Source organism: Numida meleagris, chromosome 20 (assembly GCF_002078875.1).
Source record: "Numida meleagris isolate 19003 breed g44 Domestic line chromosome 20, NumMel1.0, whole genome shotgun sequence".
Classification (NCBI taxonomy): Eukaryota; Metazoa; Chordata; class Aves; order Galliformes; family Numididae; genus Numida; species Numida meleagris.
In genome coordinates this window covers 3,699,338-3,725,730 of record NC_034428.1, presented here as the reverse complement: position 1 = coordinate 3,725,730, position 26,393 = coordinate 3,699,338, and the positions used below count along the sequence as shown (strand labels likewise).

At 40.1% G+C, this 26,393-nt stretch overlaps 3 protein-coding genes across 12 annotated transcripts; 1 reads left to right on the top strand and 2 right to left on the bottom strand.

Annotated features, from left to right (window-relative positions):
• On the top strand, positions 50–20,607 carry LZIC (leucine zipper and CTNNBIP1 domain containing). Of its 7 annotated transcripts, none has more exons than XM_021417360.1 (8): positions 50–285; positions 10,248–10,344; positions 14,791–14,931; positions 15,474–15,609; positions 16,633–16,731; positions 16,866–16,961; positions 18,711–18,792; positions 19,652–20,607. In XM_021417360.1, the coding sequence occupies exons 3-8, from the start codon at positions 14,831–14,833 to the stop codon at positions 19,708–19,710; spliced, it is 573 nt and encodes a 190-aa protein (XP_021273035.1). In that variant the 5' UTR covers positions 50–285; positions 10,248–10,344; positions 14,791–14,830; the 3' UTR covers positions 19,711–20,607. The 7 variants fall into 7 exon arrangements, with proteins under 7 accessions (XP_021273035.1, XP_021273037.1, XP_021273039.1 ...); XM_021417364.1 differs by lacking the exons at positions 50–285; positions 10,248–10,344 and adding an exon at positions 13,650–13,737 and having other exon boundaries at positions 19,652–19,714; positions 19,794–20,592; XM_021417362.1 differs by lacking the exon at positions 10,248–10,344.
• Positions 2,417–6,529, bottom strand: RBP7 (retinol binding protein 7). The gene is made up of 4 exons (XM_021417366.1): positions 4,529–6,529; positions 3,699–3,877; positions 3,327–3,428; positions 2,417–2,995 (listed from the first exon to the last, which is right to left on the bottom strand). Exons 1-4 carry the CDS (start codon positions 4,599–4,601, stop codon positions 2,945–2,947), a joined length of 405 nt encoding a protein of 134 aa, XP_021273041.1. The 5' UTR covers positions 4,602–6,529; the 3' UTR covers positions 2,417–2,944.
• NMNAT1 (nicotinamide nucleotide adenylyltransferase 1) lies at positions 6,666–13,927 on the bottom strand. 4 transcript variants are annotated; one of them, XM_021417354.1, is made up of 5 exons: positions 13,827–13,927; positions 11,511–11,690; positions 10,822–11,005; positions 9,986–10,131; positions 6,666–9,395 (listed from the first exon to the last, which is right to left on the bottom strand). In XM_021417354.1, the coding sequence occupies exons 2-5, from the start codon at positions 11,626–11,628 to the stop codon at positions 8,995–8,997; spliced, it is 849 nt and encodes a 282-aa protein (XP_021273029.1). In that variant the 5' UTR covers positions 11,629–11,690; positions 13,827–13,927; the 3' UTR covers positions 6,666–8,994. The 4 variants fall into 4 exon arrangements, with proteins under 4 accessions (XP_021273029.1, XP_021273032.1, XP_021273028.1 ...); XM_021417357.1 differs by lacking the exon at positions 13,827–13,927 and adding an exon at positions 13,452–13,630 and having other exon boundaries at positions 10,822–10,966; XM_021417353.1 differs by lacking the exon at positions 13,827–13,927 and adding an exon at positions 13,452–13,625.

Below are 26,393 nucleotides of genomic sequence, written 5' to 3'. Positions count from 1 at the left end.
CGGGAGGGGCGGGGCCCGGCGGCGCCATGGCAACGGGGGCGGCCGTGAGGGCGGGCGGGCTGTGAGGCGGTCTCTCTCTGCCCGCAGCGGCGACATCGCCCGCCTAGAGGCGGGAGTGCCTGGCACGGAGCTGCCAGTTGTTGCAGCCGTGTGGCTTCGTAGGTGCCTGCCCGCTTTAAGTGCGTGTCCCGCTTCTCGAGAAAGACTTCGCGGGCTTTTCCTGATCGTTGCTAAAGAGGGATGGAGCCCGCCGCCGTACTCCTGTTCGACTCCTTTGAACCTGAGGTATTTTGTTTTCTTCCTGTGAAACAGCACAAACTTTTCTGCGTCGCGTCCTTTCGTTGTGCCTCAGAGTGAAACTTTTGTGTAAAATAGTCTTCCATTCTTTCTCTTCCTTTTCCTTTTTGCAGGGACGGCCGCCGCTGTGGAAAGCAGGCGAGGGGTTGGTAGGGAACTATGCACAAATGTGTGTCTTAAAAGTTAATGTTTAGTGTACACTTCTGAGTAAGAATCAGCAACTTTGGTGGTGTTTGTGCTCGTGCTCCTTGCACCTTCAGGTACCACCTTTGTGACTTTTTTTTCCCCATGTATTTTGATGAAGCATTCTACAGAGTGTGAATCTTGGCTATTCTTTTGAGTTTCCACTGTCTATGTTGGCTGTAAGATCCAGAAGGGAGAACGCATCCCTTCACCCATCCATACAGTGCTCCGTGCAGATAACATAACTTAAAATCACATATTCAGCGCTGGCACTGCCTGCAAAATGCAGCGGCTGGTTGCTGGAAGTTTCACCATCGAAGCTGTGGTGAGATAACGAAGCTGAACCACTTTGGAATAAAACCCTTCCAGTGCCTCCCTGGCAAGTTTTGTTCCCCTCCTTCAGTCCTGGGGTTCTAGGGCTCCTGGGGTTCTAGGGCTCCTGGGGTTCTAGGGCTCCTGGGGTTCTAGGGCTCCTGGGGTTCTAGGGCTCCTGGGGTTCTAGGGGTCATTTTCTTGCCACAAGTTACCTCACTGTCTCCTTTCTTCCCCAGTTATAGAACACAGGACAGTTCCCTCACTTTTTTTCACTGGGCATTTCAAGACGTTTAATTTGTCTTTTTTAAAATCATGAGAATTGGTTGGTATGTAAGTTGGTTTGTTGTGAGCAGTTCTGTCACTGGTCGCTTGTCTCGTCCTCAGCATCTCCAAAGCATCCTCCAGTGAGCTGGGCATAGCATTGTCTGCTTTCAAATCATCCATTTGAAGTAGGAAGGTAGTAATATAAAAAAGGAATGCAACTGATAGCAACTGTTCTATATTTTTAATAGTAAACCCTTCTCAGTAGTCGCCTTACTACCAAAGTGTTACGCGTGGTTACGCAAGCTTCTAAGATTGCATTTCTCTGATTTCTGCTTGTCTCTCTTTGTACTAACAGACTTCTTAAGGTTATCACCACCTTTGTGGTACTTCTCATGCACGGATAATTGGAATACATGATTTTAAGCTGTGTGACTTGAACAGGTCTGCAGTATTTAACACTTAAAATGTTGCTGTTGGGGATTGCTACTTTTGTTGGGGATACGCTATTTTTAAATAAAAACACATTCTGTTGCAGTGGTGCCATCTAATGGAGCAAAGTCTGTGACTGCCGCAATATGTTGGTGGTAGAGGTGTCAGAGCATGTTTGCTGCATGAAAGTGTTATTTATGTTAGAACACTATGGTATCATAGATCTCATTTCCACCCAAATAAAAGCATCACTCAATTCCAAAGTGAACACATTGTCAGAATTCAGAAAATGTATTTTATGTTTTACTCCTGGTCCTCCAAATGGCCCTGTCCTCGCTCCTAATTTTCCTAGTATTCCTAATTCCTCCTAATATTTTCTTTCATATTTTTGAAGCTTCTTTACATTTAGAGTCCTCTGGTAATTATCTGGGATATCAATAGAATTAAAAGCTCTCCTAGCTTCAACAGAGCTGACAATAAGGAATAGATACCCAAATAATGAGTTGTATTACTTATCTCTGAAAGCATCAGGGTTGAGTTTCTGTGAAAAAGAAAATCCTAATTAAATCTAGCTGAAGCTCAGTAATTTAGATTAAACTCCAGCAACGGGGTCTGTGCTGTTAGCATTCCCCAGGAGATGTAGCAGCTCATTTCACGTGTGTAACAAGTTGATCTGGCCACTTATTTACATGAGGTAGAATAGAACTTACTTCTCATTTCTGACCTTGTCAATTGTTGCATAGAAAAGTGTTAGCAAATGGAACAAATGCATGCAAAAAAAGTCTTACTGGAAGCAGCATTATTTTTTACTCTTTATATGTGCTGATAGCATCCAATTATTTCACAGACTGAAGCTTACGTGATTGCTCAGACCCATCTTCGTTATCGAGGGATGCGGTCACAGATGGATTTCCTCTAGTAAGTTGAACTTCGTTGTTTTGAAAACAAAGCAAGACTTCACATTACTGATTTGAGATAGAAGCAAGCAGCTAACTGCTCCCGAAGTACGAGTCTGTATCTTAAAGAGAACCATTTTTAATAGTAAAGTTATATCCTTGGTTGTAATCTTAACTTTTTGCCATTCCTGGACTTACACAAGTTTAAGCTCTCCTTTCTATTTTGTTTGATCTTGTCGTGCCCTTATAGAAGTGGGAGCGGTTCTTGTTTTGTTCTAGGTGACTAGTTAACTACAAAACACCATATCACTTAGGATTTGGTTTTTTTTCCCCTCTCCAAAACACATTCAGAAGACGGATACATAAGATGGTTTTGGGTGTTTATTAGCAAAAATTAGATTTTTAACACTGCTAACAACAAATAATGTTTCCCAAGCCAGAAACATCAGCTCTTTTAGGTAGAAAGGAATCAGATCTTATCTTTCCAGTTATCACTGGATGTGAGAATGCATGGCCTCCTGTATGTAGCTGTCTTCCCATGTTGAAACCAATGCTCATTTTTAAGCTCTCTTGAATACTTGCTTACATATTTGATTCTCACAACGAAGCTCCTACAAAAAAAAAAAAAAGTACAGAAATGTACGTAGTAACCAAAGGAACTGTTTCCAAAGGAGAAGATAGATCTTTTGCCATGACTGCTGACCATCACTGAGCTGCTGCGCTAAGTTATGCTTAACATTTTGCATTTAACTGCGCAAGATGAATAAGAATGAAACAGTAAGATTATTTCAGCTAAACTAACGGAAAGCAAAATGTGTTCCTGATGTACTGTTACATGTACTACTAAGGTGGAAGACAACTTGCAAATGATGACTACAGTATAGACTGCATTTTTTGTCACCTATAGACAGTTCTGAAGTAAATCTGAAGAAAATCAAATACCAAATGCAGGTCATCTCCTTCAAGCCAGTGAGTCCAGCCCCTGTTCTTCTTCTCCCCAGTCTGGACACAGATAAGTTTGTCATTGTCCCAGGTAACCAGGCTCTGTTGAATAGAAACCAAATGTTTGTGTGTGTTGTTACCTCAGTTCTGAAATACATCTAGTGGACACTATCCTTTCTTCCTTGATAAAATGGACGTAAATTAAATACTGTTTCTGAGGGTATGTGAAACTTTTTATCACTAACTCAGGCTCTTGCATCTATACTGCATTAAAAATAGTGTTATTGAGACAATTTCAGCTCATGTAGCAAGGCTAACTACAGCATCTTAATTTTGTAAGAACAGACTGATTTTTGAATTATTCAATCTTACCTTACATTTCCTGTTATCCAGGCCTTTATTGTCTTCCTCAAACTCTTCACCAATTTTGAATTGGAGCATATAGTCTCTGAATGTGCTTGTGGTATGGATAGAAAATGAATTGCCATCCTGTTTGATCACTTTCTGGGGCTTCAGCATCTTTGCTATCTTGCGTGTTGCAAAGTCAATACCTTTGACAGAAGAAAAAAACCTGTAGGAGTTGTACTGATCACTGGCCATTCTGACAGCTGGGATTTGCCTGTATTGCTTCCAGAAGCATTTCTTAGGGACAGTTTGACCTTACTGCTACCCGAGTTTAGTTTTGTTGAAATTGTTTTTGTTTTCCGCTCCCTCACAGGTGTTATATGTTACATAGTTCAAGGTAAGTTCTTGAACATTTGGTCTTTTCCCATACACCCAGACCCCAAGAACTCCCAAGTTATTAGCTACAGGGAATAACAATCAATGATCTTTCATCATCCTTTGAGAGAGGAATGATGTGGCATACATTTCTGCGATTAGGCAGTTTCAATAAGTCTGTACTGAGAAGCAAAAGATGTTCAGCAGACAGGGAGAGCTCTTCCCTCCCTGGAAGAAAGTGTGCAACAGTTCTACCTGTAATAAGTACCAGGCTGAGAAATTCCTGGAAGCTGCAAGGACACCTGGGTGACAGGCTGAACTGTGTCTTTAATCAGCTAACAAATATCCTTCTGCTATTTCTCAGAGCAAAAAAAAAAAAAAACTTCATCAGTATCTAGCTTTTAGAAGAATTCAAACAATTAAAATGCAGGAGACCCCTCACCAGGAAAGAGAGAAGATTAGAATTAGGTCTTTTCACCTACCTAAAGCTGTCATGTAGCCTTCGAAGTTGTCATTGCTGACAAGGTTCCAGGTTCCATTGAAATCCACAGGCATTGCTGGACTGCGGAAAGGAGTTACAGCCAAGCCCTGGCCAAAAAGCAGAAATTAAGAAACTGGTTTCCAACCAGGCCTTATATGAGAGACTGTGGGTGGGAATACATCCGAGAGCATTGATGGTGGAGGGGAGGGGTACTGCTGCTGAGCCAATAGGGAGGAGGATATTTGTAGATGAACTTCGGCTGGGTTGGAGGGAAAAGTTCATGGTTTCCGAAATCTTTGTATAGAGCAAATGTTATTAACTCAAGAGTCACAGCACAAACCAAAAACTGGTTTAAATGGTTTCTGTCTATCTTGTATACTTTAAAAGGTATCATGGACACAGTCTGTCATTTCTAAGATTCCCTGCGTGTATATTCAGTCTGGGGATCTATGATCTGAAATCTAGATATTTTTTGAAAAGGAGATCTACCCATGGAGCTGTATCACTGAGTCTTAAAGCAGTACTTCAGACAGAGTAATACGAATCAATTGTATACCTCACTGGTTTGTGTCTGTAGTGAATGGTGGGCAGCATTGCTGTCTAGTGACTATAACAGGAAAGTGAAAGACAAATCTTGCTTGCATGTTATTCTCTGATGTGACTCTCAACACAGCTCTGCTGTGCCACAGTTCAGCTGTTGGTGTTCTGACTTCTATAATTCTGTTACTTATGTCCTAGCTGAACCAACACCCAGACACATGGGCAACGTGCAGACTGAATGCAAAATTCTCTGTTTCCTCAGTTACATAAACTTTCTGTCTGGTAAAGTAACAAGTAAGCCTGGAATGACAGATCTAGAGGCCTGAGGTCTGTTCAAAGTTCTGCAACTGTATAAGCTTTCTAGAGGAGAGTTGCATTTGTTCACCCTGAAGAAAAGGATCTGAGGAGATGGTGTAGCATCCTTCCACAGCCTAAACGGGGGCCTAGAAGGGAAAGATCTTTTACAAGGACATGTAGTTATAGGGCAAGGGGCTTTAGGCTTGAAGAGGGTAAATTTTGATTAGATATGAGGAAGATATGGTGAATTTTTTCATTAAGGGGTGTTGAAGCTCTGCAATGTGCTGCCCAGAGAAGCTGTGGATGCCCTGTCCCCAAAAATATTCAAGGCCAGGTTGGATGGGGCTCTGAGCAGCCTGAACAAGTTGGAAGCGTCCCTGCCCATGGCTGGGGGTTGGAAGTAGATGGCCTTTAGGGTCCCTTCCAAACCAACTGATTCTATGGTTCCATGAAAAGAGAATTTGCTATTTTGAGTCTGAATGAAAAAACTCGCTTACAGCTGCTACTTTTATGTATTCAGGGTAGTCTGAGTAAAAGGATAGTATTTTACAGAGAGAATTGTTTCACTGAACTTTAGCTACATTTCTGGAGCTGACAGTTTGACCTGTATGACTCTGAGTATCATGTGAGTAGGAAATCCAGACGTCAAAGCTTCTTTCCTGTTTGCAGATGGATATTGTTCTCCAACATACACTCAACTAGGACTGGCACTGAGAAATGCAAATGAGTTTTTCCCTTGACTCAGATAGTAACATTTCACCCACAACTTGTTCCTAAGAAGTTGTGATTCTTGAAGAGCACTGTTGCATACTACTGTCTCTTCCAAGTGAAGAGAAATGAGTACTGGGATAAATCCTCTGTAAAAGTTTGTATTAAAATTGTAGTTGAAAACTAAGATTATGCAGATTGCCAGGATGTAGTGTTTCTTTCTGTAAATCAGTACTGAATTTCAAACTAAGACTTAGTGAGGGTCCTAGTGTTACTATTTCAAGGCTAATTCACGGAACTGGCTGTGGGATTTCTTTTGTAAGAGCTACCTGGTGTCCTGGACAGCTCCTGTGGTGGTTCAGTTAATCTTCCCTTATAAATTCTCCTATTTTTTGTGTCAAGACTTTTATTTTCCTTTTTTTTTTAATCTTAATTGCTTTGCAGCACTGAGCATCTAACACATTCCAGAAATAGATAAAGTGTTCCTACTGCTCTTGTAGCATTTGTAAAATAATTCAGTCTGAATTATGTGTGTGATATAAGGGCCCTATGTTCTCTTACTACAGCAGAACCACATGCAAGAACATAGAAAATAAAACAAGAAAAAAGGAGGCAATTTATTTTACAGAACATCTGTGAATACATTATAACTTCTATAAAGAAGTTCAATGAACTGCATTATTTACAAACTTTACATTTTCAAGTATATGGATCCTCTCTAGATGAAGTTCACTCTTGGAAGTTTTACTTCTGTCTCACTTTGGAATATGACACTTCACTAACTGTGATGCTGGTATTCAGAACTGATTAGAACATTACATTCTCTGTATGTGTTCACTTCCAGTGTTGTAATGGAGGTTTCTGGATCCCGCTGGTAAAACAAAAGATCAATATTCATTGCAAGTTTTGAACAACATTCTATTTAGTAGAAAAAAACTGAACTGACATTGTTCTTCTTACTTAAAAATCATGCGGTCATCAGACATCAGATTTGATTAATGACTAAAACCAGCATATTACATGCAATTTATGTTATTGCAAAACCCATCACATGTAACTACATGAAAACCCAGTGAAATAGAAATGTCTGATAATCAGTGCTTTACAAAACATCCTATTAAATATGCAGTTTCTCTAGAATTGCACAAAGTACACCAATACACACCAGTGTCATTATTTAGAAGAATAAACCTAAAGCACAGTTACAGTGACCGTATAATTAGGGTGTTTTCCTACTCGATAGATCTGCTCTGTTTATTCAGAAACACACTAATTGAGTTATGAAATTAAATCTTGCTCTTTGCTCTTGTCAGCCATAGAGACAGCAGACAGAAAAGAAACACACATCTTGTCCTTTCCCATGCACCACCAATAATATAGTTTATATTCAATCTTCAGTGGCATTTTGATTGCTGAAGCGTGACAGAGGGGCTTAACACGTCCTTTGGTACCTTTACTACTGTTGATTATGCATGAACCCAGCCTTGTTATCAAAAGACAGTGTAAGCTTCCCTAAGCTCTAGGGGAATGAGCACATTTAATGCAGGAATCACCCAGAAAAAAAAAAGAAAAGTAAGAATCCTTTGAGCTACTTTATGTCACTGTACAGTTACAGATGATTTGCTAAGTTCTGATTTGGTTTTGATCTCCTTCTACATTCTGGCCACTTTTGCATGCTGAATCTAGCAGAACAGAGGTTCTACTCTATGGTAATTGCAGAATATTATGTGAGGCTCCAGGTGTGCATTCCTGATCCACGCCCTAAGAATCTCTCATTCTGTTGGCTTTGTTAATCTGAAAAATGCAAATGGATTTGTTGTATGGAGATACTGTGAAAAAGCCATTGACCTGTTAGCATCTTGGAAACCTTGACATTTTTATTAAGGCACATAATCCAAAGAAAAAATGGGATGACAGCAAAGAAAGGGAGGTAGAATTCAATTACCATGACATTCCCAGTGCCTCTCTAGTTTATACTGATATAATACAGACGATATTTTGTTAGATTCTAAATCAGATTTTCAGCAAAGAAAAACATTTTATATGTAGTCCTAGCATCCAACTATTTCTTCACAACTCCAGTAGCAGAAAACAATTCTGGCTCTATATATTTGGCTCAAAAGTAAAGGCTCAGTTATTATTGGAAATAAAAGGAAAATGGTATGAGAATCTGCAATGATGCTGTTATCTTATATTCATTAAATCGATGGCTAAAAACTAGTTTTTGAAGTAAGTCCATCATTATTTGACAAACGTTGCTGAACTTAACCTACAGCTCTAGAAATGCAAACAGAAAACTAAAGCACGAGGCATTCTGGGGTGCAAATTGCATGACAGCAAACAAACAGGCTTCATATTTGAAAGGCAAGCAACTGAAAGCATGGTATAGCTAGCACCAATTCACCCAGCAGTGAACTTTCTCCTTCCACAGGATGCAGCCAAATAATTTCTTTAAGTTGCATCATGTGTTAGCAGTTCTGAACAATTTAATTATTGCAGATTTACCCTCAGTAAGTGTTGTATTTCAAAGTAAGATGGCTTTGCCACTTACAACACTGTGAGTTATTTAAAGTGTGTTCCTATTTCATAAATTGCAGTCAGAGCAGTCTGAGCTAAAAGAAATCAGAACACTTTCATTTGCTTTGTTCATCAGTTTGTAATTCTCATACACTACTGTAAATTCTTGTATTTAGTTCACTGAACTGTGACAATACATCTAGATTTGAAAATCTTTCTGGATTTTATAAAATAAAGATTATATATGCCCAATTATTAAACAAACCAAACCTTGTTAGCAACTATACATCTACTGAAGACATAGAATTTGCTTGCTTTTGACTGAAAAAAAAAAAACCAAAACATTTTTGTATACTGAACTATTATCTTTTCACACCAGAAAGCAAATTATCTGTAAAGTGCCTGCTAGTTCTTAGAATCACTTGCATTTTTCTGTAAGGGAGCCAAGATGACCCCAGCATTCCTGTCTTCACTCTCTAGACTATACAGATCATTTTTCTCTATGTATGCCCGAACCACATCAGGCACCAGGTAACGAATGCTCTGGCCTCTCCGCAGTGCTCTCCTGATTTTGGTGGAGGAAATGTCATTTGTGATCCATTCTTCCACGAGATGAATGTTATTCTTATATTTCCACAAAATATCAGATTCATAGATGAATTTCTGAGTGCTGTTTCCAGCCCTACTGATGCATACAAGGCCATAATTTTGCATAATTTCAGTGATGTCCTCCAACTTCCACAGATTGGGGATCCCAAAGGATTCCAGCACGTCACTTCCACAGAGCAGTTTAACCTGTGGGACATCTTAAGGAAGAAAAATAAGTAAGAAACAGGGTGTGCGCTAGGCCACCAGATTTTAGCTTACATGATGGGGACATTTAATATCTGGGTTACCTCTCTGTGTCTTGGTTAAGATGAGACAGAGGAATGATATGAAAAAGATTCAGAGCATGTAATTTGTAGTTAGTACCTTTTAATATAGAGTTTCTCTGAGGGGAAAAGAAAAAGGTTACGGAAGCCCATAAAATAATCTTGTACCCAGATGCATCCTGAATCTTGGGGCTTACTATTTTGCTTTCTTTCTTGAGTCATTTATAATTTATGTTCCAAAATGCTAGGCTGTAGCTAGAGTATAGCAAAGTCCTATAGGTGGAATGGATAGCTCTGACTTTCTCCAGCCGAAATTTCTATTAACTTGAATATTTTTCATGTCCAATATATTTTACAGTCTTCCTGTTACAAAGCCTACTGCTTTACACTGGGGCATCTTGGTGAATAACCTTCTTCAGTGAAATCAGAAACAAGTACTAGCGTGGAAAGAAAAGTTGCTCATCAGCACAATTCCCTTGAAATAGCAACTACTGTTAAGCACTTAATTTGCAAACAGACTTAACTTTTTATATCTGGACTCTGAATTTTCTTCTTAATGGGGTCGTGCCTATTTGGTTCCTGTTTCCTCTTCCGTCCTGGCTTTGTTAAAGGTAAAGCATTCTGCAGACTAACAGTAGGATCAGGGGATAAAAGCTTTTCATGATGGTGCCTGCAAGACAGAGGTATTTTAGATATTTTAAGGATATAGAAGAATACAGGGAAGAGTATTCTAAATAGAGCCTACTAAATAACCTTCCACCACTTCCTCTTGTTGTACCTTCTCAGAAAACCCATCCAAGAAGGGAGCTGCCAGAAGAGGGATTTGTGAGAGCTGGCTTTTAAGATGGTCCAAGCGTAAAGATTTCAAAGCAATGACTACAAGGTTAGTTTAAACAGAATTGCATTTTAAAAAGAACCTCAGTGAAGTAGCAATGACTGAAAGAGTAAAAAATGTAAAATGTAAGAAAATGTATTACTTTAAATGATTCTAATGCCAGCCTTTCCATACACAGATGGGCAGCATAACACAAACTCAAGTGAGAGAGACTTGCATAGCTTATATACACCCTATTCTAGTCTCTTTTCTTTCCTCAGGAATATATTTTCAGCACAAAAACTGAATAGAGCCTAAGAAAAGACACAGGACTACACAAATAGTTCATGGGCTCATTTTTTGTATCTTTTGTACTAATGGTGCAATCCTTTGTTTGCAATACTTATATAAGTAGTACTTCTGACTTCACTGAGTCTATCCGATATGATCTGGGGTTAGCCTGCTATTATTCTAACTTCTAGAGCTAAGGCCACTCCCTATCCTTCTATTGGTTCTTGAGGTTTTTAGGATTTTGCAGAAGAGTACCTTAAAACTTTTACTGTTTCCAGCCACTCACTCTGACTGCTTTCCCAGTCATCAACTTCCACCCAATCTGAGTTGTTGGTAGCTAATTTTGCCATAGTTACTCGGTGATCAGCACTGATCAGACCCTTCTTCTTATATGCATCACCTACTGGTGAAATTATTCCTTTGATTACTTTGTATTTTCCTGTGGGGAAAACAACAACAAAAAAAAAAACCAACAAAAGAAAACCACATCATCCCATCACAAAGGAACACAAAAAGTGGTTGAGCAGATGTTATTTCCAGAGTATTGTATTTAAAATATTACACACCCATTATTCACCGTAGTCTCTCAGAACATCAGTGACAGCTCCTATAAGCAGCCCAGTGGGAAAGTACTGTATGTTTCTGCCACTGTATGGGGTGGCACAATTCAATATTTAGTAAGAAATTTTGGAAATATATATTTCATGACATCTACTTGTGCCTTTCTGATTTCAGAAAGAAAAACCACAGAACCTGTGCCTTAGTTCATTACAATTAGTAAAAGGCAGCAAATACATGAGAATGTTCACTCATGTATTTTGCCTACAGCATTTAGTATGAATGACAAACACTCAGTAGCTTCAATACTTAATTACTTTTCCAAAAATAGCTGTATAAGTGTCTGGATAGAGAGCTATTTTAAATGATATAAATTACCATCCCACCTGTTTCATGGAGATAGTCTTTAGCCAGCTCAAAGAGCCTTAGATGCATGTTGGTAATGGGGTTGAAGGACCCACAGGCCAGCAGCACTACTTCTGTCTTCTTGTCGGGATCTTCCATAGCCCTTCCTCGTGGCTACAGAGCCAAGTGCAGAACGTTGGTTCTGGTTACCAGCCTGGTTACTGCAAGAGAGGAGATTGCAAAGCAGTTATTTCTACTCATATGTGCAGATGATTTCAAGATCAAATTAAGGCTGTGTTCTCCTTCTGTTAGTGTCTGGCCTGTGATTGCTCATGTGATACAGCATTATCCATCTTTTAACAGATTAAGACCACTTTTCTTTCTGGTTATCCCCGGGTAGAATGATGCAACAACAGCGACGTTATGTTGCAGAAAGGAGAATTCTTTTGTCACAATTCAGAAATAAAGGCACCTTTAGGAAATTCAGTGAAAATGGGCAGCTCACAAACAACAACCACCACCAACCAAACAAAAAGAAACTAATGAAGAGAGATTATTAAAGCCTCCAACCGCAGGATGAGCAAATGAAAACTGGAATATATTATGGGCTGTCCTCCTGCTGTTGCTGTTTTTGAGATGGAGGCATCTGTGTTGAGCACGGAATAGTCTGCCATTATTTCTACAGTAATGTCAATGCCTGGAAAAATCCCAAGGTCAGCCTCACATTCAGTCTCCTTTACAAAGAGACAGAGATGCTTGGTGCCCCCACAGTGTCGAGATCTCATCACAGCTAAATCTTCAAATAGCTTCTGTCTACTAACTTCAAATAGCCCTTGAATAGAAGGAATTCTTGCAAGGCATCTTATGAGGTACATTTTGCAAGTTTTAGTACTTTTCTATGCTTTCAGGAGTTTCACAAACTTTTAAAATATTCTTTGTCACTGCAGAGCAGTTCAGCATTTGTAGGGCTTAGTGTAAGTAGGAATACAGTCTAGCATCAGCTACAAGTTACCATGGGAACAGGCAAGGGAAGGAGCTGAACTTGCCTTTGTAATGCATAAAGGTCCCCCTTTCTAAAGAAAGTGACTCCTGCAAACTGGAAAAGGATTGATTTTCTGTTTAAAAAAAAAAAAAAGCAAGGGCAAAAATAATGGAAGATTTTAAGATGAAAATGTATTGTGCCTTTTCTGGCATTAGTCCAATGTCCTTTTTCATCCTTTTTCACGCTCCTTAGAAACAGGTTGCTATTAATTCACATGAATTCACCTTGTAGCGCTGCGTGTCAGCACTGACAGCAGGAATGCAACCATTTGCACTTACTGTTTCCTAATCTGTGTTGACACGCTCTGTTGAAGACTGCTTGCACAGAAAACAGCAGTGGTTGCTGTGCAGAACAGAGCAGATGACAGAGGTATTGCCATGGGTCCTGTCGCTGCTTCGTCATCCATAGAACCCCACAGCACCGTCAGAGCTGGGATCTGCTCTACACAAAGCGACCTTCGCGCAGCTCTGACTTTTGGGAAGAGCTCTGTACGCACGTGCTTTCACAAAATTAACAACTGGGTTGAAGACTGTTGGCAATGTTCCTTCATGCCAAATCCTAGATGTTAGTAAAACCTCTCTGCACAGACCTTAGAAGAAACAAAGTAAAACAGCCCTGTCACTTTTTCAGTAAGTGTAGGACAGCCTGGATCACGTTCCCTTCTTCATAATGAGGAAGAGATGTGCTATGATGTCCATGATCCTGTCCATACGTGTTTATACTAGGCCCACCATGCTGATAAGGGATGCCATCGTAACGTGGTGTGACAGCGCTCAGCCGCACTGCACTCAAATCCAGCAGGCCGTGCCCACGGCACAACTTGGCCCAGCTCTGCAACCTGTTTCCTTCCGAGGATGAGCAGGTAGCGGTGAGTGCACGTTGGCCGATTTTTGTATTTCAGAGGCAAACCTTCAATTATTAAGCACGTTTACATACTTACAGAGTATCAGTCTCCGTTTGCGTTAACTTTTTATTAGGGTAGCCAGCTGCGGCTCCGTCCCTGCAGCCTCCTCCCACGACCGCACGCCACCGGAGGCTGCCACAGAGCGGCCCGGGGAACGGGCGGCCCCGACTCAGCCTCTCCCGGCCCGGCCTCGCGCCGCCAGCCCCGCGCCCCAGGGCCGCACCGCGCCGCGCTCCGATTGGCCGGGCGCGCCGGAAGCCGCCCCGCTTCGCTCCGCCGCGGCGCCCTTCCCCGCGGTGCCGGCGGCGCTGGGCTGCCCCAGGTGAGGCCGCGGGGCCGGCAGCGCGGGGCGGGCCGAGCTTGGGGGCCGCGCGCTGGGTTGGCGCTACCTGATCTCTGGCACCACCTCACCTCCGGCACCGGCCGAGCGCTGAGGGAGAGGCGAGCCGTAGGCGGGCGGCGAGGGGCAGGCTGCGCTTCGGTTCCGTTCTTTCGTGTCTCCTCCCCCAGCCCTTCCGTTAGATCTGTGTCGTACCGTGACGGCGGAAGGATCGTGTTTCCTCGTGCCGTTTGCTCGAGCCGCTGGCATTGGTGCTAGGCTCGGCCGGGCTGGAAGCGAGGCGCTGCCGGGTGTGCCGTTCGGGTCGCTTGCTGCGGCCTATTGAACAGCCAAGGAAGCAGGAATTTCCCCTAGAGAGCTCTAGTTTTCTACGGCTGACGATTTTATTTAAGGTGTTTGCACGCTTCAGAAAGCTCGATCTGGTTTGTTGTCTCTTAAATGGTTCCCTGAGGGGTGGTTGGAGGGAAGATGAAGAGAGAGGCTGAGGGGTACTTCGGGGAAGCGAGGTGATGGCCTCGTGTAGTGCCAGGGGAGGTTTGGTGAGCACCAGGAAGGGTAAGGGTGGTTAGGTGCTGGTGCAGGCTGCCCAGGGCAGTGCAGAGTCACGCACTGCAGAGGTTTTGAAGAGATGTATGGACAGGAGGCTTAGGGTCATGAATTCCTGGTGGATAGGGTAGTGTCAGGTTGGTGGTTGGACGTGATGGTCTTAAGGGTCTTCTCCAACCTGAATGATTAGATAAGAGCCTGCTGTTGTGTATAAAGGACGTGAGGATATCAGTAACTGGAGCTTGGTTCCAGATGTTCAGGTGTTTCCATGTGCTATGGCTGTTTGAGTTACTGTCTGGAGTATGACTTCTTCTACAAAAGAATAAACAAACAAACCGGCAGCCTAACATTCCTGTATTTCCATTGCTGGTGTCTCAAAGTGCTTTCACTAGATATTCCGTCATTGAGGTATTATATGTTGATACTGGAATCATTTTAAGACCCATCTTAAGTTGTTAATCCACAGCAATAAAATATTATTTTTTCTAGGAGTGTTATGTAACTTAAATTTTTTCTATGAAAACTGAAAATGGCTTCAAGAGGAACAACAGAGACCAGTAAACTGAAACAAAACTTGGAAGAGCAGTTGGACAGGTTAATGCAGCAGCTCCAAGATCTGGAGGAATGCAGGTAATAATAGTAGATGTTTTTCTCTTAAATGGGAATATTTTTCTGAATTAGTTGGCAGATGAGAACTGTACCTTTCGTAAGTCTAGTATTTGGTTTGTGTTTTGCAGTGAGCTTATTTTTCTAATTGTGATAAGGTGTTAGGTAGTAAAAGTGACTTTAAAAAGTCATTTTATTGAGATCATTCTGTTGCCTTGTGGAAAAGCACTGTACTGAACTATGAAGAAAATCAGCTCTGTTCCAGCTGAAACCAGGGCACTGAGGCAAAAATACTCATTAATATTTTCTTTGAAATGTTATATTTTAGTGGGATTTTTTAACTTGTATTATCTGTCCACAGAAGTCTCAGTTTTCATGTACGCTTTTTTAATAGCAGTTAGTTGCTTTTGTGTCCATGTTGCTTTGTCTTATAATTACAGATGCTTTGGTTGTGAATTTTTATGTATGACCAAGCTTGCTTCATGGTGCACCCTGATGTCCTCATCTCCACGTTACAGCTCACATTTAATTCTATGAATTAACATGTCTTGTTGGCTCCCCTTTAGAGAGGAACTAGATGCAGATGAGTATGAGGAGACCAAGAAAGAAACTCTAGAACAGCTGAGTGAGATCAATGACTCACTGAAGAAGATTATGTCTGGAGATATGACTTTGGTGGATGAGCTCAGCGGCATGCAACTGGTAAGTCTGATTCTTATTCAGATGTGTCTGCCCGATGTGTTATCTAAAAGCAGGTTGAATTCTGTATGGACTCAGTGAAACAGAAAAGATATAGATGGTCTGCTATAATATCTAGACAGGCACATGGGAAACCTACATCTCTGTATGAAATGTTCTTATTGTATAATATGTTTACCTATGAAAACTTGGTGAGGTATCTTCATTTTAAAATTATGGGTGCGGGGGGGTGAGAACAATAACCATAACACTATTGGAGGGGAAAAAGAAAGTGGGAAACAGCAAGGTCTGAATATTAGAAAAACATATTTAATAATATAAAAGTTGTGAGGGAAATTCCAGGACAATATGTGGAGAGAAACAAAGTTCATGCCTATTTGCTAAGAAGGGCGAAGATAATGTTTCCTGTGTTCATGTTACTGGTTTGTATTTCAGAGATTGATCCAAACTCAAAGACTGTAGAGGTGACTCTAATTTTAAGCTCCTTAGTGATCTTTTTTTATTCAGACTTGCAAACTGAGCCATGTGTTCTAAGTTTTTGTTTCCAGGGGCATCGTGATTTGTCCAAACATAACTGTGGTGAGATTTAATATAACAGCTCTGATACTCCTTAGAGGAGTTTGAGTAGCAACAGGAGATTGGCATCATCAGTTATGTTCTGCTTACCCTTGGAAGAACTGTAGTCATCACTGTGGGCATTAAAACTGCAAAAAATAGCGTAGCACATCCACTTGTGTTATGTTAATATCAGGAAGATGTTGGAAATTTAATTAAGACCTAGACTCCAATTATAAGTGTCATATCTTTTTCTCAGAATAATTGCACCAATTAGTGGACTTCTTAAGCCCTGCATAAATGTTTTATATTTTTTCATCTCAGTTCTATGGTTATACAAACAAAGAAAAGCTCTCTTATCAAATGATTCAGAGGATATTAATGATGCTTTCCAGCCTTCATTAGTCTTCTCATGCAGCTACAGATTATGATTACTATTAGTTCTGGTCATTTTTGTTCTTTTCCTTGCAGGCAATACAGGCAGCCATCAGCCAAGCATTTAAAACTCCAGAAGTAATTAGAATGTTTGCAAAGAAACAACCAAGGCAATTGAGGACAAGGTTGGCAGAGGTGACTGTTTCTGTTTTACTGTAAAAACTGTTAATTTGAACTAGACAGTTAAATTTGTAATGATTGCAAGAAGAGATTGAAATTACTGGGAAACTGAAGGCATTTTCTCTTTTTTTTCCCCCATTGGTGTACAGATGGACCGAGACTTAATGGTCGGGAAGTTGGGACGAGACCTGTACACACAACAGAAAGTTGAAATCCTGACTGCCCTCAGAAAGCTCGGTGAGAAGGTAACGTGTTGGTATGATAGCTAGCTGGTGAATAGACGTTTCTATCTATGTCTTGAAGATTGAGTTTCAAGGGTTAAAATAAGAAATTATAACTTCTTTAATGATCATCAAGTGTAGCAGTAACTGTCCTGAAGCACTTGCTACTAAATGTATGTCAGATAGTATCATACATTTATATGAGACTCTTACTAATTTAAGAAGCTGTCGTTGTCGGGCTGCATGAGTGAATCACATAGAAGCTGGTGCAAGGTGCTGATACTTAGGGAAGCTGCAGTACAAGTCTTTAGCTAACTACCACCTAGCAACCTGGGAGGAGCTATCTAAAACTTCTGACATACCTTAAGCTCTAACTTAATTCTGTGTTGTCGATAATACCTATTTCTTGGTGGAAGATAGATAACTTTGAGAAATAGGTGGTAAACCTTGTATTCCCCCAGTAAGTACATCAGTGTGCAGAACAATCCCACGTTGTTTTTCTTTTCTTGATTGTTTTTTTTCTTTTACCACTAGAGGGAGGAAGAGAAGTTGCTTCTTGCTGTTGAGGGTATATGAAGGAGATGGGTTGCTGTGTATCTCTGTAGTTATATTTTCCTAGGCAGGAAATAAGGAAATGTAATGGAAGAGATCAAGGGGGTACACTAGAAATGTTCTCCCTAAGAATATTTATATTGCTAGACTGTCAGAGGAAAAAATGTTTTGGAAATAAGTAAAAGGGCTGACTAAATTGTGAGCGGAATGTATGAAGACATCTACTCCCCCTGTTATGAGTTCTTTGGGTCACCTACCACAAGCCTCTGTCTTATGCTTTGACAGTCTCTTTATCTTTTAAAATGATCAGTAGCTGACTTCACACAGGTCTGCCTAGGATAACTGTTCTGTTCTGAAGATTTAAAAAAAAAATAGTTGATAGATACATGTTGATCTGCACAGTATGCTGCCTAATGTACAGTAGTTAGATGCTTGCTTACAAAACATAGCTAAGGTAAGAAACTAATACTTTTTCCTTACTTCTAACAATTCTGAATGTTTGTACCTGGTCTCTTGTAGCCTCTATTCTTAATTATTAAACTGACACAAACATTGTGGATGGTTTGACACGTTTAATTCTGCTTTAATGTAGTAAGAATATGTATCTGAGGCTATTTAAATGAGCAAATTTTAACGTAGAATATCTGCACCTTCCAAGTGCAGATAATTGCTTCATTATTGTAAATATTTTATGGGCATCTGTCACTAAGACATCAGAGCATAAACATAAAAGCAAAATCTACACGTGTAAATGTCACTGATGGTTCACAGCACTGTAAAGGAAGAGACCATTTTCTAGGTCATTGACTGTTAATGTGGTCAAAGCTGGCAGTGGCTCTGTTTTTGCTTTCATTGGTAGGTGATACAAAATGAGCTTAGATCTTAATGTGTTACTGTATGGACCACATGACAAAAAAAGTAATTGGCAGCCTTTGCATGGTTGTGGTACAGAGGTGCAGGGTGACCATTTAATCAAAAATGATCTCTGGAGGTCTAGAAACTTAATGGTATGTATATGCTGCCCTTGTGTGGCTGACGGACAATGCTAAGGAGGAAATTCAGCGGTAGGGACAGTAGCTTGCATTTTTACTTTGGCTTTTAGTATTAGGTAAAACTGCAAATTGATAGTCCTTGTAACCTGTTGTATTTCATGTTTGTAGATGGTGGGAATATGCACAGGTAAGATACCAAGTCCACAGTTTTGACCTTTTTTTCATTTAGCTGACACCAGATGATGAGACCTTCTTGTCAGCAAATGCAGGTGCAGCCCTGAGCCAGTTTGAGAAAGTCTCCACTGACCTTGGTGAGTTTTCGTTCTCATAAATCCTGACTGCGTTGCCTCTTTGAACGGCGACAGACATAAATGCAAGTGATTCCCTATGAAAAGGAAAATACGAGCAAAAGATCGATGCCGTTAATTTTTGATGTACATTTTTCTATTTTATTAACAATGAAACTGTGATATACTGTCAGTGAGGGAAAAGCTACGCAGCAAATAAACCCAGTGACAGCTGGCCATAAAGCAGCGAGTGTTTCCCTAATGCTGAAGGCTTAAATGCTCTGTCTCAAGGAGACAATATCACTCTTACAGTTAAACAATACTTTTAATTACTCTTACAGAGAGCAGCTTTTTTTCTCTGCTTGATGCAGAGAATTCTGCAATTACTGGCACGTTGTCAAAATGTAGGTTTAAAGCACTCTTTTTTGCCGTGATTGTCATAACTCTAATCATGTTGACAGGACCAAAAGTTCATTTACATTATACATTAAATAAGTGTGGCAGTTCATTCTATTAGTACAGTTAGAGATGTGATGAAAGAACTATGACTGGCAGGAATGTGCCAGACTTGGTCAGGGTACAAATGAACTGGTTTTCTGACCTAACTCTCAGTACTCTTCTTTCTGAGAGCAGGCAAGGTGGGGATCCCTTTGTTCAGAAGCGTACTTCATTAGAAACTCTCTACATAGCTTGTTTCAGACTTGTCAAATCCAGCATGTCTCCTTTTTTTTTTTTCTCTTTAAATGAGCTCAAGTGTTCTAGTTTTCAAAATGTAGGTTTGATTTCTTTTGATCTTGAATGTTTTGCTTGATTTTGTATATAAGGAAGTTCTCTAAAATACAATTTCCACTAATACTAATAAAAATGTTTTTTCCTCTCAAAGGATCAGGAGACAAAGTCTTCGCTCTAGCAAACCTTGAAGTAGAAAAGGCAAAGCAATGAAGAGGTGCGTGAGGCTGAGTCTCTCCCGTTGTCAGCAGAATTGGACTTCGGTCATGTTGTAATTGTTTTTTTCTATTTTTAAGATCTTGCAAAAAACTAACAACCCATCAACAAACCCTAAGCCTCTTGGGTTCTTAACCAGAAGATACGAAGTAAACAGCCTTAAAGTGCACTTGGGAACACTGGTGTCTGCGTACTCCTCAGTAACATAAGTTCTGAGGTTAAACACTAAGTGGTACTCTGAAAACAAAACCTTCTTATGACTGTCTTTGAAAAGAATCAGCTATTTTCAACTTTTCTGAATGTGTATTTCTCTAACTATTAAAACATAATCTTTTTGCATATTGTTGTAGCAAGCGATCTTTTTCAGGAACAGTCCTAAAGAATAAGTTATTTTGGGGTGATTATTTAAATTGCTCTCAAACTGTCTTAAATTTTGTTCAGGCTCCCTACTAAGTATTTTACACTAGGAATTTGCATATGTTAAAAATTGACATAGTTTATTTGAAATGCCATCTTTCTACAGACTGTTTGCAGAAGAACCAAAATGAGACTGTGTGCTGATCGTTGGCCCTTGTCTACTTGTTTGCTGTGCACATGAATGAGTGCCGTTGTGTCCCAGCCGTGATTGACAAACAATGGAAGCCCTGTAGGGAGACTTTCCCTACAGGGGAAAGTAATTCCTTGGAGTAATTTAACCTTGTGTATTGAAATGACAGGGCATTGCTAGGAAATGGCAATGAGAAAGCCCTTTCTGTTGACCTCTTACTTGAGCTCTGGGTGTAGAACTGCATGCTACCATTATTTCCCAGGATTTCTGAGATAGCACGGTATAGCCTTAAAGTAGCAACAAGTTTGGAAAAAAAAAAAAAAGGGGAGAAAGCTCTCATTACATAATTGGTGCAAGTGTAGCTGTCTAATTATCAGGTGGTGCTGCTGTGCAGAGGGGAAGGTCAGTGCCTCCACAGGGAGGTTAGAATCCTGAATAATTTCAGAGTGTAGGAGGATTTAAAATCTCGTCATATTTTTAGCTCTGATTGTGGAGAATACTGCTTGGGACTCTAGATCTGTGTTTGACTTTCTGATAAACTGTGTTTTGTATTTGTAAAATCAGTATGAAGGATCTTTTTCTTACAGTACTGGCACCTTCACATTGTCATTCAATACTTGTTAGTACTGAATTAGTTGAGCTCACTGGAAGCCTCAGATTTTTTTTAGTTAGTTTGCATTTCAAGTTTGCTTTACCCTTGGCATACATTCAGGTGCTGATCTAATTATATGAGGAACAACAACAAGACATTTCTTAATTAAATTTCATACTTCTTCTTATTCTACCCTACCACTAGCTAGAGAAAAGGGTATAGGTAGGATCTGTAGGAATGAAGGTCACCCACTATTTTGAGGAATCCTCTGGTTAACATAGTGGAATGTCAGTGTCTTACCTACAGTATGAGTATCTCAGGCTTTTATGCAAGCCCTGAGCTTCAGCAAGAACTGCCATTAAACCAAGTGGAATAAATGAAGTCTTAAATGTGGGTAGCCCACTGCAGTGTTAATGCCTGTCACGTAGTAGTCACTTAGGATAAGTGGGTAACATGAACTATAAACAGAAAATTAACATGATCAGTCTTAATTTAGGTTGTATTTACAGGGAATGAATACATTGTAAATAAGTTTGCCTAATTGTAAGCTAGGACTGGAGTAGAGTAAACCAGAAAATGGGAGTTTTAGAATACTTTTGCTTCAATAGATAACGTTTTGAAATCTAGTCTTTCAGAAGTGAAAGAATACACAGTATAGACTGCATAATTTGTGTCTTAAACTAATGGATTTTTTTCTCATTTCTGTTTTTTAAGAAACTTCTGCTTAGATGAGGTCTTTTGTGCATTCTATCAGAACTGGTTTCCTGTCTGGGGCAGCATTATCTTCTCTGACAAAGGCTGACTGCAGCTTTATAGCTGAGAGCAGACTATTAAAGGCATTATTAGACAGTCTAAAGTTATTAAAAACAAAACAGTCCATGGGGACTGTAGCTGCCTTCTTTTTTTTTCTGCTCATTACTGGTGCTCAGTAACTCTTCTCCCTCTCCCAAACTGCTTGCAGCATTAGCATGTAAATGAAATCTCTCAGCAATCCCCCAGATCACAATAAGTTTACTGTACAATTAGATGGAAATCTTTCCTTGCAGTTTTAGGGAGGTGTACATTTCTAGAGGGAACTTTTAAAATTGATTTGCAAACACTTCAGCCCTTTTTTTTCCCCAAACTTCTTGTACTGCAGGCAGTTGTAAAGTTCCCATTAAACTGATCTTTGACTCAGTATCTGCTGAATGTTGTGCTGCTTCTGCTCTTGAAAAGATCTCTGGTGATGTAGGTGGGCAAAGATGAGGCAGATGAATGACCAAGATTATTGAAAGATTCAGTTTACCAGGCCAAACTTCCCTTCCTAAAAGCTGTGAAGAAAGCATAGCTCTAACCCAGAGGCTGGTTATTTCATGCGGAATGTCCTGACTATAGAAGTAATTTAACCGAGGAAGGTGTTGCCAATATGAAGCTATTTGTATGTTGGCCCTCACTGATAGTTCTCTAAGATAACCTACTTGAAGTGGTTAGGTGAATTTCAGTGGCGCAGAAAAGTAATTGGTGTGCTATGCTGAAGATACAGCCAAATAATCCTGGGATGTACCTCCATAAGTGTATCTAATGTTTCTCCAGGGGCTGGAGAAAAAAAAAACAAAACATTCTAATTATTATATAATAATCAATTGTTCAAATAAAAATTGGTAACAAAAGAAAAGCTAGATGGAAGTGTGATTTTGTGGCTTAATGTACAAACTTGTGATGTTTGAGTTCCATCTTTGTTTCAGCATTAGACCCAGGCAGATCACTTATTCTCTGCACATCTTTTTCTCCCAGAGTAAAATACAGATTAGGATACTTGACAATCAAGTGCTGTGAAGTTGTCACTGATCACACGTTACTTTGAAGATTAAAAATGCTTTGTTTTTTGTTTATCATTTTACTTCTGAAATAAAAACTGTGAAGTACAGTAGCTTTAAACACACTCAGCGAAGTTGCCCAGAGTTCTTTTGAGCCATGTATAACATCCCTTTTTTCATCTTCTTTCTCTATGCTGTGAATCTAGAGGTTGTACTGAGCTTAAGAAAAAAAAAAAGTGTTAGCAAACTGAAGTTTCAAATAATCTGCTTTTGTCTCCTTGTACTCTTTCCCTTCTTTGTTTTTAAATGGAGAAGTAACAAGTTACCTTTGTCTTAAAGGAAAAATACAAGATCTCTTAAGAAATCCGTTATATTATGAGGTTACCTCTCCTGTTAAAATCAAATTCATTTTGATAGACAACTCTGTATTAATGACATTTGCGTTAATTACACCCTACTGACCAGGCTTTAGAGGCTATATCATTAGTAGCAGAAATGGGAACCAAATTAAAATATATTCTTTTTTTTTTTTTTTTTTTGTATAAAGGCCATACTGGAAAAGGACAAATAGAGGTTTTACATTGTAAAGCTCTAGAAGTCAGCCGGCTGGCATCCTTTTAGTTTCCCTACTGCAGCTGTTTTTTAAATCATCATCCCCAAGTTCTGATAAGTCTTTTTTTATTAGAGTAAACCCTTCTGTCAGTTCACTCTGCTTAGCTACCTGTGAGAGAAGAGTAGGAGTGCCCGTACCAGTGTTTTGCTGCAGGAGTTGTGGGACACATGCCCCTTGCCTTGCTGTCCGAAGTTCTGTTGTTAAACCACTGGGAGGGTTAGTGGATGTTGGCCAGGTTTTCTCTCCCACGACTTGTAAGCATCCAAGCTTCCCACCTCTGTCACGTGGAAGGTGCTGATGGTTGGAGTGTCTGAAGAGGAAGGCCTGAAGTGTCTGACAATACGTGTTCAGAATAAGTAATGTTTCAGAATAAATAAATATCTCTGAAATGAGACAAGAGAAAATGAAGACAGAAGGTTAGCGGGTATAAATATATACATGGTATTGCTGTATCATGCACTGAAATGCCTACTGTAATTTAACACACTTTAACGGGTTGGATAAATGTTAATGATAGATCTCATTGCAGATTTCTTTTTAAAATGAAGTTCTGATCATGGATGTTTCTTTCTAGCTTATCATGATAGTTTGCTGCTCAGTAATGTTTAAGATCGTGTTTTCAACGTGCCTCCAAAAATGGGTCAGTAATAATGGCAGATGTATTGAAAACCCTCAGGCAGAGCCACCTGCAAAATCCAGTGCAAAGTGTTAATGTCTGGCTAAAAATCTGTTCTTTTGTTTATCCATTTAATATCCTTGTAAGATGGAGCCTGAAATTAAGCTCTGTAACGTTGCTATCATGTAAAAGTGTACTTTGCAACTTTGTAAATACCAAGTATAATGGGGTTATAATTCTGGTTTGGAATCAAGCTGAGAAGGTTTTGCACTGCACAAATGAAACCTGGACTAATAAGAAAGATTTCAGTATGGTTAGGTTGTGGTTGGACTTGATGATCTTTAAGGTCTTTTCCAACCTGAGCGATTCTATGATTAAGTTCTAGCCCCCCCTTTTTTTGTTTTTACATTAAAGGGCTTTTCTGTTCATGCCTTTAAAAATCTGTGATTGTGCCTCCTCAAACATTACATATGGCAACTCAGGCAGCTGAACTATTTAATTACCTGGGATGTACCCTAAGCTGTGCAAGTTCTGCTAGGCACTAGCCATGGAAATTTCAACCTAGTGCTGTCAACCTCCTTCTGCCCCTACAGCATCCCACGTGTGAAAAAAACGTGAGTGAATGGTGGAGCTGCATTACGTTCTCAGGAACTGCCAAACTGTTTCTGCATCGGGATGATTTTGACAGACACGAATTGTCAGCCTAAGTCTGAAGCATAAAAGATTATCAAAAGGAAAAAAAAAATTCCAAATTGTTTGTATCGTACACATCTTTGAGAGTAACACAGTTTTCATTACTGTTGCATGGTTAAGTCAGATGAATAATGAAAGCAAGGCTTGTGTGTACAGATGCTGCTGCAGGCCCTTAATGAGAGGGAGATGCCAACAAATGCAGAGGAGCTTGGAGGCTGGAAGCAGCTGTACTGTGAAGGAATCCTAAATGAATTTCAGAGCTGATTAAGAGAACTGGAGATCAGAGCAAGAGTGAGTAGAAAGTATTTTTTCTAGCTCAAGCAGAGATTCAGGGGAGAAGGTTTTGTGAAGTTGTGGCTTATTAGAACTAACATCAGCCTCATTAAATAGAGAAAGTGATTAAAAGCTATTGAAAAGGAAAGTCCATTTAATCTGCTAGATTTTCATAACGTAATATCCAACAGTTGTACAACACAAGGGAAACTAAGCCTTCAGATAACTAGGCTTTGTAACCCTGCTGATCAGCTGTTTTGTTCTCAGCAAGAGGGGTGATGATGGTTAAGATAATGCAGTGCACTTGCACCTTCTGTTTGTTTTATGAAGATCTAAGTATTCCCAGTGAACGTGAAGGCCAGGCTGAGCAGCCTGATGTAGCTGTGTAGATGTCCCTGTTCATTGCGGGAAGTGGGACTAGATGGCCTCTAAAGGTCCCTTCCACCTGGAACGATTTTATGATTCTATGAACAGTATTCTGCTAAATCTTTTTCAGAGCTAGGAGTTCAGAGGTCTCTGGAGCACCCATCATGTCCTTTGACAATAAAAGTGACTGATGCAATGACAAGGTGCGACCTTGCTTGACAGCGAGACTTGCAATAAGCTTGTTGGTAGCAAAATAAGGTGAGTCAGAAGCTGATCTTTTGTTTTGAGCAAACAAAATTCCTGAAGGGTAGAGAGAGCTGTATAGTATCTTTGCAAAAACTAATGCACTACATTAAATTGATGCTATATAAGATTGTATTATACCGTTGTACAGTTGGCCAGCAAACTTAGAATTAAATTAGAACAGGAAAGCCAGACAGTTCTTTGTTGTGAAACTGTGTTTTGTGCATGATGCTATCAGGAAGAAAACTAATAATATTGCATAGGTAGAGATGATGGCTTAATTGTACGCTCCTGCTACCGTAAGATGCTGTTGGAAATTTCCCTCAGACTCGTGTACTGTGCTAATTAACGGTAATCCAACTGGAGGATCCCAGAGCGATGCTTCTGCATATTTTTTCAGCTTATGCCAGTGCTCCTGTGTTCTTTTCTTAAATAATTAATTATCATTACTGCCTGCTGTGCTGCGGGTCTGTGCTAGTGATCTCAGATCCCAGCATATTTGCACCATTTCTGTTCCTGTCAGCAGCTTGGGTTTGCTCTTTGCATAGGCTTTCATGTTAAGACCTTCATTAGCTGGCAGTGGGGTATGGATTTCAGTGGCACTGAGCTTTGATGTCATTAAGGAGCAAGCTGTTAAAGGAAGTGCCACCTATTTCATTGCTGTGACTGTTTTTATGCAATTAAGTTAAATACCGAGCAGAAAACAGATGCCTTTTAGTAAATAACGCTTCGATAAAAAGGCTTTGTGTGCTTGCTGTCCCCGCTGGTGGGAATTGGAGGGAAGCAGCGTTCCCGTTCAGCTTAGCAGGGAGCGGAGATGGGGATGGGTGACGGAACGGAGAGCCGCCTTCGTGGTTGTCTTCAGTTATTCCTGTTTCCTCTCTGTGGTCACTGTGCTTTTACCCTGCTTTGGGCTGCACAGGGGAAGGATTACTTGGTCA

Coding starts and splice junctions, on each gene's coding strand:
- NMNAT1 (XM_021417354.1), bottom strand. CDS start 11,628: ATGGAAGATCCCGACAAGAAGACAGAAGTAGTGCTGCTGGCCTGTGGG. Junction 10,132..10,821: donor GAAACAGTAAAAGTTTTAAG/GTACTCTTCTGC, acceptor TCTGTCTTGCAG/GCACCATCATGAAAAGCTTT. Junction 9,396..9,985: donor TCAGAGTCCAGATATAAAAA/GTTAAGTCTGTT, acceptor TTCTTCCTTAAG/ATGTCCCACAGGTTAAACTG.
- LZIC (XM_021417362.1), top strand. CDS start 14,831: ATGGCTTCAAGAGGAACAACAGAGACCAGTAAACTGAAACAAAACTTG. Junction 16,732..16,865: donor TGAGGACAAGGTTGGCAGAG/GTGACTGTTTCT, acceptor ATTGGTGTACAG/ATGGACCGAGACTTAATGGT. Junction 18,793..19,651: donor GAAAGTCTCCACTGACCTTG/GTGAGTTTTCGT, acceptor TTCCTCTCAAAG/GATCAGGAGACAAAGTCTTC.
- RBP7 (XM_021417366.1), bottom strand. CDS start 4,601: ATGCCTGTGGATTTCAATGGAACCTGGAACCTTGTCAGCAATGACAAC. Junction 3,878..4,528: donor AGGCTACATGACAGCTTTAG/GTAGGTGAAAAG, acceptor CTTCTGTCAAAG/GTATTGACTTTGCAACACGC. Junction 2,996..3,326: donor AAGGAGATGACCTGCATTTG/GTATTTGATTTT, acceptor TTTTTTTTGTAG/GAGCTTCGTTGTGAGAATCA.